We start from the raw sequence: 13,322 nt of genomic DNA, 5'->3' as shown, positions 1-13,322 counted from the left end.
GGAGGGCCCAAAACACATAGGCGCCTATGGAGAACAGGGGTGCTCCTGTTCCAGTCTGCTAGCAGGTAAATACCTGCGTCCTCGGGGAGCAGACCAGGGGGGTTTTGTAGAGCACTGTGGGAAGGAGCGGGGGGGGAGCACACGAAACACACCCCCAGCGGCACATGGGTGGCCGGGTGCAGTAAGCATAGTAGGTGTCGGGTTTGCTGTTGAAATCAATGGAGGGGCCCGGGGTCACTCTGGCGATGCAGGCAGAGCACAGGGGGGCTTCTCTGGAGAGCCACCGACTGGGCTAGGATGAGGGCTGCCTGCTGGTCACTCCTGCACTGGTAGCTGGTTCCTCTCGGTCCTGCGGGCTGCGAGTGCAGTCCTTGTTCCAGGCGTTGGGTTCCTTTGATACCAGGAAGTCGCGGTCAGGGGGATCCTCCGGATCCTCTATGCAGGCGTCGCTGTGGAGGTGCAGGGAGGTGGACTCAGGGTGTCCATGTTGTTGGTGTCGCCTGGGAGTCCTCTCTGTGGTGTTGGGTTTCTCCAAACTCGAGCCGGGGGCATCGGGTGCAGAGTGTGAAGACTCGCGCTACTGGTGGGAAGTGAGTCTCTTTGCTTCTTTGTTGCAATTTTGTTGCTGTTTCTAGACAGAGCCGCTGTCCTCGGGAGGTTCTTGGTCCTTTAGGTGCAGGGCAGTCCTCTGAGTCCTCAGAGGTCGCTGGTCCCGCCGGATGCGTCGTCGTGCAGGTTCTTTGAGTCTGGAGACAGGCCAGTAGGGCTGGGGCCAATTCAGTTGTCATCTTAGTCATCTATGTGGGGCTTTCAGGTCAGAAGTCCTTCTTGTTATAGGTTGCAGGAATCTGATTTCCTGGGTTCAGGGTCGCCCCTAAATCCTCAATTTAGGGGTGTCTTTAGGTCTGGGGGGCAGTAGCCAATGGCCTCCTTCCTGGGGGAGGGGGGGGGGGGGTCAACATCCCTATTCCTATTAGGGTAATCCTCCAAAGCTAAGATGGAGGATTTCATAAGGCAGGGGTCACCTCAGCTCAGGACACCTTAGGGGCTGTCCTGACTGGTGGGTGACGACTCCTTGTTTTTCTCATTATCTCCTCAGGGCGTGCTGCCAAAAGTGGGGGTTGTGTCCGGAGGGGCGGGCATCTCCACTAGCTGGGATGCCCTGGGGTGCTGTAACAAAAGGCATGAGTCTTTGAGGCTCACCGCCAGGTGTTACTGTTCCTGCAGGGGGAGGTGAGAAGCACCTATACCCAGTGCAGGCTTTGTTCCTGGCCACAGAGTGACAAAGGCACCCACCCCATGTGGCCTCATCTGGTTGTGGCAGGCTGGCAAGAACCGGTCAGCCTAACACTGGTGTTTGGACTGGTATACAGGGAGCATCTCTAAGATGCCCTCTGTGTGCATTTTTCAATAAATTCCACTGGCATCAGTGTGGAATTATTGTGCTGAGAAGTTTGATACCAAAGTTCCCAGATTTCAGTGTAGCCATTATGGAACAGTGGAGTTCGTGTTTGACAAACTCCCAGACCATATACTCTTTATGGCTACCCTGCACTTATAGTGTCTAAGATTGGGCTTAGACACTGTAGGGGCATAGCGCTCATGCAACTATGCCTTCACCTGTGGTATAGTGCACCCTGCCTTAGGGCTGTAAGGCCTGCTAGAGGGGTGACTTACCTATGCCAAAGGCAGTGGGATGTGGGCATGGCACTCTGAGGGGAGTGCCATGTCGGCTTAGTCATTTTCTCCCCACCAGCACACACAAGCTGTGAGGCAGTGTGCATGTGCTGAGTGAGGGGTCCCCAGGATGGCATAATACATGCTGCAGCCCTTAGAGACATTCCCTGGCAAGAGGGCCCTTGGTACCAGGAGTACCAGTTACAAGGGACTTATCTGTGTGCCAGAGCTGTGCCAATTGTGGGAACAAGGTACAGTTTAGGGAAAGAACACTGGTGCTGGGGCCCGGTTAGCAGGATCCCAGCACACTTTCAATCATAAATAGCATCAACAAAAGGCAAAAAGTTAGGGGGCAACCATGCCAAGGGAGGCATTTCTTAAAGAGTTCTTAAACAGCACTGTATCTGATGCATGAAAGAATATGTATCAATACTGTTAAAATACATTTTTACAAAAAGGATGCAATCATTGTTTCGATTATGTCTGAAATATGTTTAAATGTGTAAAAAAAAAAAAAAAAACCTGCTGGAAACACCATCTCAGTACAACTCCACCTCAGCAGTCAACAGCTGAAAAGTGTCTGATTTAGCTTTGCAAAGTATTTTTCACTGTGCTATTAATGTTCAATCAATCTAAATTAGAAGCTATATGTTTACTGAACTTTGCAGATTATGAAACAGATAAAGTGGACAGTGTGACAAACCCATAATTGTCTTGCCAGCATTTTCTGTCTTGTGCTTTCCCTTTGATCTGTATAAAAGGAATGGCTAGGGACCAAGAAAAATAAGGGAAAACAAGAAAAAATGTAATTGAGCCATAAATAAGGGATGTAATGATGACTAAGTATTACCTAGGATACATAAGTCAGAGGCAAGAAATCTGTCCAATAGAGGATGATAGGACTAGCCAGGAAAAAAGTGAACACTAATAACACAAAAATTACCTACTACAGGACAATAGTTAATGTCAACTGTGTACTAGCATATGTACTTCCCCATCAACCAAAACAGTCCTTAAAACTACTGAGTTACTTGATAAATGTTCCAGTCACCGCTAACCGGCAAACACGTCCTGTTCTACAAGCAATTCCAATTTTGCAATGCTAATATTGAGATCACGGATAATTACATACCTTAATATGGAATTCCAAGTTTTCATCCATAGAATAAATATAATTAAAAATATCTTGCACTATCCTTGGAATAATTCCCATTCCATCTGGATCATGAAGTTTTCCCTATTTTAAACAAAACAGAATGCATGTTAGTTATCATGATCAGAAACAGAACTTTAGAGCAATGACATCCACCATCAGCGGTTTTCATTTTGGTACGTAAGTGTAAATAGATCACAGTAATGTCAAATGTTCCTTTTATTTGTGTAACAAAAAGGCAAGTTAATTACCTTCAGTAACACCTTATCTGGCAGTCTATCTCTCTAGCTGCAGATTCCTTACCTTTGAATTCTTCCCAGGTGTCAGATTGACGTGAGCAGTATTCCTACTTGCCTGTAGGTGGCTCAATTGGCTCAACGTCTGCTGTTGGCATCAACCCTGCCAGAAATTATGTTGCGATTCCTATATACGTTCCAACTCGGTGGGCTGAGGTCTGTTTCTTTTCCTTACTTTCCACGCCGGACCTGGTGGAGCCATGAAAGGCATGGACCACTGGTGTGTCAAAACTAGGGACCTGAAAGTGAAGTTTCTGCCCCTAGAAATCCGTTCGGAGAGCAAGGAGGATGGGTGGGTCGGTAAAGTATCTACTAGCTATAGTCTCTATCAGATAAGGCATAACTGAAGTTAAGTGACATGTTTATCTGATAGAGATTTCTAGCTGCAGAATCATTACCTTTGAAAAATAGAAAAATGAATAAGTACCATACCCAGAGGTGGGTCTGTGAACGAATTTCAAACAAGAAAGTCCTGCAGGACCGAACAGTAAAGTGGCAGTCCCTACGAACCTGACTGTCCAGGCAGAAGTGTTTGGTAAACGTGTGCTGTGGTGCCCAGGGTGCTTCCTAATAGATGTCCACGACTGCAAACCTTCAGGAGGTTGCTTTTTGCCCAGTCAGTAGGAGATCTTAATGCAGAGTGCGACCTACTTGGAGATGGTCCGCTTCTTCACTGACCAACATTTCTTCATACCCTACAAAGAGTTGGTCATCCACCGGAATTCTTCCTTACGATTAAGGTAGAACGCCAATGATTATTTTGGGTCCATGTGGTGGAGTCTCTCCTCATCCTTAGAAGGATGTGCGGCTACTTAAAAAGTAGGCAAGGTGATAGACTGGCCTACATGAACAGCGGTGGCTACTTTAGGCATAAAAGAGGCCCTAGTCCAGTCAGAGGATTGATGGACATGCTCACAAGCTTGAGATACCACACTCTCCAGACCCAGGCTGGAGCAACATGGATTACTTGGGCCCAGTCGTTTCTGATCTTCTTGAGAACTCTGAGCAGTAATGATATTGGGGGTAAGGTGTACAGGATGGCTGAATTCCACTCAAGATGAAAAGCGTCTCCAAGCAACATCCAGAATCGAAACTCCAGTGCTTAAAAAAAGCTAACACTGTGCATTCGCGGTGGATGCAAATGGATCCAACCAAGGCTCTCCCTACTGCGGAAAAGACCGTGTGCCACCTCCGGATGGAGACGTCATTCGTTAACCTCTAGGCATGTTCAGCTGAGTTAGTCCGCTCTGGTGTTCAGAGAGCCCGAGAGATGTTGAACCACCAAGGATATGCTCTGCTGTTCAGCCATATCCAGAGGCACAGAGACTCCTGACAAAGAGTCCACAAGCTCACACCGCCCACTGCAGAATCACATGGCGGTGTTGTCACTGAACACTTACACTATCTTTCCTTCGATGGAGGGAAGAAAGGCTTTCAATGCCAGTCAGATCACATGAAGCTCCAGCACGTTGATGTGGAGTCCCCTTTCAACCGGAGACCAGATTTCTCTGTTCTCTGCCTCTCCCAGATGGCCACCCCATCGCAGGAGTGAAGCATCCATCACTAGTGTCAGATCTGGTTGGGGAAGGGATCTGCCTCTAGCCCAATTGCAGTTTGTTAACCACCACTGCAGGCCTTTCACATTTCCCTCCAAGATCTGGACAATGTTGGAGGGACTCCGCTAATGCTGCATCCACTTTAACTTCAGATACCGCTGCTGAGCCAGCATATGTCATGTGGCATGTATCACCAGTAGGATGCAGTAGGCTACGAGGTCTAGCAGCCTCAGAGTCATTCTCATCAAAATCCAGGATAGAGGATGAAACATTGATATCATCACCTGAATACACGCTCAGTGGAATAGGCCAGAAACTGCACGGTGTCTAGAACAGTTCCAATTAAAGGGAGTGTCTGAGAGGGAGCTGGGTGTGACTTTGTCACGTTGATAGTGAACCCCAGTGAACGCAGGAAGCCCACTGTGGTCTGGAGGTGAAGAACGACAGTCTGGGGTGAGCACGCCTTCAACAGACAGACCGCCCTGCTTGTTGCAGTACCACATTGCAGTAGTGTTGTCTGTGAACACCTGCACCACCTTCCCTTTCACAACGGGAAGAAATGCTTTTAATGCTAGCCGGATCGCCCGAAGCTCCAACAAGTTGATGTGGAGCCCGGATTCCGCCGGAGACCAGTGACCTCTCATCTCACCTCCCCCAGATGGCCGCCCCATCCCAGAAGTGACGCATCTGTCACTACCGTTAGATCTGGTTGGGGAAGGGAGAGGGGTCTGCCCTTGACCCACTCGCAGTTCACTAACTACCACTGCAGATCTTTTGCAGTCCCCTCCGAGATCTGAACCACGTCGGTAAGATTTCCCTGATGCTGTGCCCATTGGAACTTCAGGTCCCACTGCAGAGCCCTCATGCGCCATCTGGCATGCTTGACCAACAGGATGCAGGAAGCCATGAGTCCCAGCAGCCTCAGTCTGTCTCACCGAGATCCAGGATAGAGACCGAAACATCAGAATCATAACCTGAATATCCTGAACCCGCTGATCGGGAGGATAAGCCCGATACTGCACTGTGTCCAGAACAGCTCCGATGAAAGTGAGCTTCTGAGAGGGAGTCAAGTGTGACTTCGGCACATTTATAGTGAACCCCAGCGAATGCAAGAGGTCCGCCGTCGTCTGGAGGTGGGTGACGAGAGCCTGGGGCGTAGGAGCCTTCAACAGCCAATCGTCTAGGTAGGGGAAGACAGATCCCTGACCTGTGCAAATGAGCTGCCACCACCGCCATCACCTTTGTGAACACCCGAGGGGCACTGGTGAGACCGAAAGGAAGCACGGTAAACAAAGAGCTCGTGGCCCACCTTGAACCGCAGGTAACGCCTGTGGGCTGGCAGAATAGGAATATGGAAATATGCATCCTGAAAATCCAACGCTACCATCCAGTCTCCTTGGTCTAGGTCAGACAAAACCTGAGCAAGAGTGAGCATCTTGAATTTCTCCTTCTTGAGGAAGAGATTGACATCCCTTAAATCCAAGATAGGGCGAAGGCCTTTGTTCTTTTTGGGAATCAGAAAGTAGCAGGAATAACAACCACTGCCTACTTCTGACATCGGGACTCTTTCTATGGCTCCCTTGGCCAAGAGAGCTATAACTTCCTCACGGAGCAAAGCTAGATGGTCCTCCATCAGCCATTCCTTTGTTGGAGGGATAGAAGGAGGGAAAGACTGGAAGGGAAGGGAGTAGCCCTTCCGTATGATCTGCAGGACCCACTTGTCCGTGGTGAGGGAAAGCCAGTGAGGGAGATGAAAACAAATTCTCCCTCCAACTGGACGGACCTGATCCCGCAGAACCACACTAGGAGGGCTTGGGCGCAGTGGAGGGGGGCTGTGTGGTGGCCGACCTCTGGCCAGGCCCTCTGGGTCTGATGGTACAACAACCACGTCCTCTTCCGGGATGCTGTGAAGCCGGAGGACGGTGGCTAAACTGTGGCTGGCGTGGTACCACACCCCTTCCGAAGCCTCGAAAGTGGCAAAAGACAGACTGCTGTCGTGCCGGCGCTGAAAGGCCCAAGGATCTGGCCGTGGATCAAGAATCCTTGAACCTCTAAAGCGCGGAGTCTGCCTTTTCGCCAAAAAGGCGAGAGCCATCAAAGGGTATGTCCATCAAGCTAGACTGGACACTCCCCTGAAAAACCAGTAGAACGTAGCCAGGCATGGCGACATAGGGCCACTGACGATGAAATCGCTCTGCCCAGCGAGTCGGTCGTGTCCAAGCCACACCGGATCGTAAACTTGGCTGCATCTCTCCCATCCTTGAAAGCCTGGGTGAGAGTGTCCTGTATGCCCTCCGGGACCTGGGGCAGCACTTGCGTCACCGTATCCCATAAAGTATGGGAAAAACGGCCCAATAGGCAAGAGGTGTTTACGGACCTCAATGCCAGGCTGGTGGAAGAAAACATCTTCTTCCCAAGCTGATCCAGCCTCTTGGATTCCCTATCTGGGGGAGCGGAAGGGAAGGCACCACGGGAAGTAGAGGCTTGGACAACCAAGCTCTCAGGAGTGGGGTGTTGAGTCAGGAAACTAGGGTCGCTGGGAGCCGGTCTATGGCAGCGGCCCAACGTCCTATTCACAGGAGCCTCTGTGCTGGGTTTGGACCACGTACCCAGAAGGACATCTGTAAGAGCCTCATTGAAGGGCAACAACGGTTCCAATGTTGACACCCCCGGCTGAAGCACTTCTGTCAGGATATTCGTCCTGACTGGCACCGTAGGCAAATCTAGTTCCAAGACCTCAGCTGCCCTACGCACCACCATAGCGAAAGAAGCACCCTCCTCCGAAGCCACATTAGGAGGAGAGAGCATACCAGTATCTGGAGACGTGTCCAGTCCACTGGCCTCCCCTACATCCTCATACCAGTCCTGTTGCAATCCAGTTTCAAAAGGGTCCTCAGACCCCTCCCATTCCTCTCCTGCGTCTGGCTGTTCCAAATAATGCTCAGACAATGATCTGGGCCGAATTGGCTCCGTCGAAGTCTGAGTCAACGGCGTACGACATTGCTCCGGCTCATCCGGAATAAGGATGGGGCTGCCACCGGTGGGTGCCGGCGGCGGAATCGTCGACGTCGGACCCGGCGCCGTAGGAGGCCGACTGTGAGAGACCGGCGCAGGTCCGGATCCGGTATCGGATCCTGGGGTCCCCAACGGCGCTGAGGGCCAAAGCCGCCGGCGTTGAATCTGAGGGGCCCCTGCTGACCCCGTGGGGCCCAAAGACCCACCCGAGGGTGCAGCCCGCTCAAAAACGAGACGCATGGCCTCGTAAAACTCTTATTTGAGCGGGGGTCGATCCGGCCCCCGGAAAGGGGGGAAGTCGCGGAGTCGACCCTGGCGACAGCTCCGCAGAACCGCGCTCGGAACGTCGACGTTCCCTAGACGCCTCGTCGGCCGACGGGCATGACGAAGACGAAGTCCGCTTGGACTTCTTCTTCTTGTGCCTCTTACCTTCGGAAGACCTTGAATGCGAGGAAGAGGACTTGGGGCTCTGAGAGCGGTGCCGCGACCTCCTCCTACTGCGGGACCGTGACCTCCGCGGAGTCGCGCCGACCGAAGACGAATGTCGGGCTGCAAGAAGCTTAAGGGATCTCTCCCTCAAGGCCTTTGGCACCATGGCCCGACAGTCGGAGCACGAGGTGGAATTGTGGTCCTTCTCTAGGCACCAAAGACAGACTCAGTGCGGATCCGTCACCGACATGGTGCGATGACATGCACCACACGGCTTGAATCTTGTCTTTCTCGAAGACATGACTCCAAACAGTCAAAAAAGTGTCGACAAACCGTCGAAGCACGGTAGCTCTTTCCAAAACTTCGCTTAACCGGCGCGGAAGGAAAAGAACTGACGTACGCGCGCTGAGGCGGTGTCTATATAGACAACCATGACGTCATAGACAGCTCCAACGACGCCGACAACGCACGCGGAGCTGGTCGACGCACGCGGATCTGAACGCCGCCGCCCAACGGATTCGAAGCTGACGCCAAGGAATTCTAAGGTAAGGAAGCTGCAGCTAGAAGTCTCTATCAGATATAACCCTTTTAAGACCCTCCATAAGAGCCTTTGTAACAGGAATCCTAAACAGGGAAGTATGTTGTCTGTTTTGGAGGTAAGCAGCTATAGCTGTTAAATGGATCAGAATGGAGGAATATGCAATTTTTTTTTTTTTTTTTTTTTGCAAGTATAGCAAATAGCAAACAATATCCTGTACTGGAGCTTTAAATGGGTCAATTCTTTTTGGCTGACAATAGCAGACAAAACGCTTACATTTAGCTGCATAACATTGTCTAGCTGTGGGTTTGCGTGCCTCTTTTAGAATATCCATACATTCAGATGGGAGCTTTAAGTAGCCAGATTCTATGATTTCAGGAGCCAAATCACCAGGTTGCGTATGCTGGGATTTGGATGTCTGATTTGACCTCTCCTTTGAGTCAACAGATCTGGTCTGTTTGGTAGTTTGTGATGTGGTACTACAGACAGGTCCAATAGTGTTGTGTGAGAATGTTGACGTGCCCACGTGGGAGCTATGAGTATCAGGGTGAGCGAGGTTTGCTTCATCTTTTTGCTCAGAAATGGAATTAGTGGGAGAGATGGAAATCTGTTGGATTGAGTCCCATTCCTCCTGTATAGTGAGGCTGTTGAGCTGAGCTCCCCAACCTATCATTGAGTCATCTGTTGTGATTAGGCTCTGAGGCACAGGGTCCTGAAAGAGCCACCCTTTTGATTGGTTGGTGGAATTCCACAATTGCAGAGAGTGGTAACTTTGGCGGTCCAACAACACTAGATCCTGAATTTGACCGTGTGCCTGAGACCATTGTTGAGAGAGACATTGCTGTAGTCACATGTGGACTCTTGCATTGGGTACTATTGCTACCCATTAAGCCATCATCCCTAATAGTTTCATCACTAACTTTACTGTACAAGTGTGGTTGTATTGTAGTTGTGATATGAGACTGTGAAATGCTTGAATGCTGACTGTGTTTGGGTATGCCAATGCTGATTGAGTGTTCAGAATTTCTCCTAGTTGTATTTGTGATGGTTGCAGGTGAGATTTTTGGTAACTGATGGTGGATCTTAGATTGTGTTGGCTATTTATAGCATATTGAGTATGCTGTTGACAAATTTTAAGTGTACTAGCTTTTATGAGCCAGTCGTCGAGGTATGAGAAAACATGTATGTGTGGTCTTCTGAGGAATGCTGCAACCAGGGCTAAGCATTTGGTGAACATCCTTGGTGCTGTTGATACCCAGAATGGTAGCACTCTGAATTGGTAGTGTTTTCCTGCTGCAACGAATTTTAGATACTTTCGATGTGCTGGATGTATGGGAATGTGGAAATAAGCATCCTTGAGGTCTAATGCTGTCATGTAATTCTGTTTTTGTAGTAGGGGAGTGACGTCTTGTGAAGTGACCATTGTGAAGTGTTTTGAAAGTATGTATATATTGAGAGGCCTGAGATCTAAGATTGGTCTGAGAGTCCCACCCTTTTTTGGTATGAGGAAGTATAGTGAATATACTCCGGATCCTTGTTGGGATATAGGTACTATTTCTATAGCTCCTTTGAGCAGAATTTATTGTACCTCCTGTTTTAATAGAGTGAGATGCTCCTGAGTAAGTCTGTGTGAACAAGGAGGAATGTTTGGTGGAGTGGAAATGAGTTCTAGAAAATAACCATGTTGGATAATTGATAGAACCCACTGATATATAGTGATGTTGTGCCATTGTGGATAGAAATTTTCCAGTTTTCCTTACAAATGAGATGTGTGCTCTGTGTGAATGGTGAGAAAGTCACTGTTTGAGTTAGAGGAACCTCTGGAGGTGGATGGTTTACCTCTTCCTCTATTGTTGGATACTCTGTAGGAGCCTATAAACAAGTCTCTTGTATAGAATTATGAGGACTGTTTTTGTTGGGAGTTTGCGGTTTCTGAGGCCGATGCTTTGAAACCCCCTCTAAATTGTGGTCTACTCTACTGGGCGTGGTTTATAACCACCCATTGCTTGTTTCAGAATCTTTTTCATGTTTGTCTAAGGTTGTGTCAACTTCCAGGCCAAATAGATGTTCTTTGTCAAAGAGCATATTTTAAACAGTTTGCTGTATTTCAGGTTTGAACCCTGAACATCTTAACCAGGCATGTCTTCTAATAAGAATACTGATGTTGATTGATCTAACTGCTTTATCAGCTGCATCCATAGCAGATCTAATAGCATTATTAGATATTGCTTGGCCTTCTGTAATTATTTGTTGTGCCCTCTTTTGGTGTTCTGGAGGAAGGTACTGCAAGAGTTCTTCCATTTTATCCCAGTGGGCCCTATCATAACTAGCCAAGAGAGCCTGTGAGTTGGCTATCCTCCAATGATTTGCAGCTTGTGAAGCTACTCTTTTATCTGAGGCATCTATTTTCTTGCTTTGTCTGGAGGCAGAGCGTCTCCTGTGGACTGACAGTTCGCCCTTTTCCTTTCTTTGCTAACGACAATTGGGTCAGGTGGTAATTGAGTTTTTATAAATACTGGGTCTGAGGGTGCAGGTTTATATTTTTTATCTACTCTAGAAGTGATCATTCTGGCCTTTACGGGTTCCTGGGAAATATCAGAAGCATGTCTGAGCATTCCGGTAAGCATTGGAAGACCTTGATATTGCTTATGTGTAGATGCTAGTGTGTCAAAGAAGAAATCTTGTTCTATGTGATCTGTATGCATCTGCGCGTTATGATAGGCAGCAGCTCTGGTGGCTATTACTTGGTTTTGTGCAGTAGTGTCTTTTTGGTGCGGGGGGGTCTAGCACAATACAAGTCTGGATCATTTGGAAGCATGGGATCGAGATCATATATATATATATATATATATATATATATATATACACACACACACACACACACACCATGGATCTTTACTCTGCTGGTCATCACTGAAATCATTCCTATGTGGTGATAGTGAGGATGTGTGTGATGACAACTGTGTTTCATATGTGGGTGATGGTGGTGTAAAAGGAAGAACAGGTGAATGTGGTGGAGGAGGCTGTTTTTGTATTGTAGCCTTCTCCTGCTCTTTATCCTTGGAGACCTCTTTTGGTAGAGGTGCATCCTTTAATATGTCCTTAGAAGTTAATTTCCTCTTAAAGGACATTGGAGGAGAAGCAATTATTCTTCCTGTGTCCTTTTGAACGTGTAGTTTTCGCTGTTTAGCGTCCATCACCTCTAAATTAAGTTGCATGTCTGAAGTTTCGGGGGAAGAAGTAGTTTGCTTGGTACCCAAGTCTTTCAACTCTGAAGGTTTATGTATGGAATGCTTGGCTCAAACAGAAAACAATGGCTCCGAAGGTGATGTTAATTTGTTCGGCTCCGAAGGTGATGTTAATTTGTTCGGCTCCGAAGCCTTCCCTTCTGACTTTCGGCTTGATTCCGAGACAGATGTAGCTGTGTGTCTGGGCGATGCTGAATGCACTTTAGTCCTTGTTCTCGGTGCCGAAACCAAAGGTTGGTCATCCAGACTTTCTTTTCAGATCTGACCATGGCCCGAAGGCAGTGGAGGACCGACGAATAGTGCTGGAGACTTTTTAAGTATCTTTGTGTAGAGCGATGGGGCAGTTGAACTGACGTATTGCGCCGGAGGCACGTTATGGCTATCATCGTCAGAGTGTTGATCGGAGTCTGAGTCTTGGATGGAAAATGCTGCCCGTTGTCGAATTTCTTCCTGGGCGTGTTCTTCACAGAAGATATCAGGTGTGTTTTCTGTGGACTTGGATGCCATTTCGAGACGACGAGCACGACGGTCCTGGAGAGTCTTTTTAGATCGAAATGATCTGCAAGCGTCACAAGTCTATTCTCAATGATCAGGAGATAAACAGAGATTACACACGAAATGTTGATCAATGTATGGAAATTTAGCATGACACCGAGGACAGAATCGAAACGGGGTTCGTCCCATCAGCCCGACATTGAAGTAGGCCCTACAAGGGGGCAGGGCCTAGTAAGGGGGAGAATTCAACCTAGACGGTCTAAATCAGACCGAGTATAGATGGGAAACGTGATCAAAACAATACCAACGATATTAGAGAGAGGTAAAATAAAGTTCAGAAATACCGAACCAAGATCCACCGGAGCGAGAGGAAACACGTCCGAACCCGACTGCGGAAAGAAAACAAAATTAAACCAAGGACTCTAAGCCCATGCACAGTATCACCGAGAGAAGTCACTCGATCTCGTGACTCGAAAACCTTTTTCGAAGAAAAACAGCTTGTAACACTCCGAGCCCAATAGATGGCAGACTTATGCAAAGCATGTGTATCAACAGCTACACATGCTGTCGAACACATATATATAAATATATATAAATATATGTGGAAAATGTCACTTACCCAGTGTACATCTGTTCGTTGCATGTAGTGCTGCAGATTCACATGCTATGCATAGCTCTTGAGACATTTAGTGTTGGGCTCGGAGTGTTACAAGTTGTTTTTCTTCGAAGAAGTCTTTTCGGAGTCACGGGATCGAGTGATTACTCCTCTCGGTTACAGTGCGCATGGGCATCAACTCCATTGTTAGATTGCTTTCCTGCAAAGGGTGAAGGAAGGAGTGAGTGTATAAGAATATAAAGAGATGTCCATGCAAGTGTAGATGTCTCTACATATGATAAACTTAAATGACTACAGGC

The 13,322-nt window shown here is 48.2% G+C and overlaps 1 protein-coding gene across 2 annotated transcripts in view; it reads right to left on the bottom strand.

Moving 5' to 3' along the window:
• The window catches only part of KIF5B (kinesin family member 5B), an 811,383-nt gene that overhangs the window by 654,653 nt on the left and 143,408 nt on the right, over positions 1-13,322 (bottom strand). For both annotated transcript variants that reach the window (XM_069211250.1, XM_069211252.1), the window contains exon 4: positions 2,810-2,914. In XM_069211250.1, coding sequence (XP_069067351.1) covers positions 2,810-2,914 — 105 coding nt within the window. The remainder of the gene's footprint in view (positions 1-2,809; positions 2,915-13,322) is intronic.

This window comes from Pleurodeles waltl, chromosome 10, assembly GCF_031143425.1.
Source record: "Pleurodeles waltl isolate 20211129_DDA chromosome 10, aPleWal1.hap1.20221129, whole genome shotgun sequence".
NCBI lineage: Eukaryota > Metazoa > Chordata > Amphibia > Caudata > Salamandridae > Pleurodeles > Pleurodeles waltl.
Note: the sequence above shows the minus strand (reverse complement) of the source record. Positions and strands in the feature narration are given on the sequence as shown.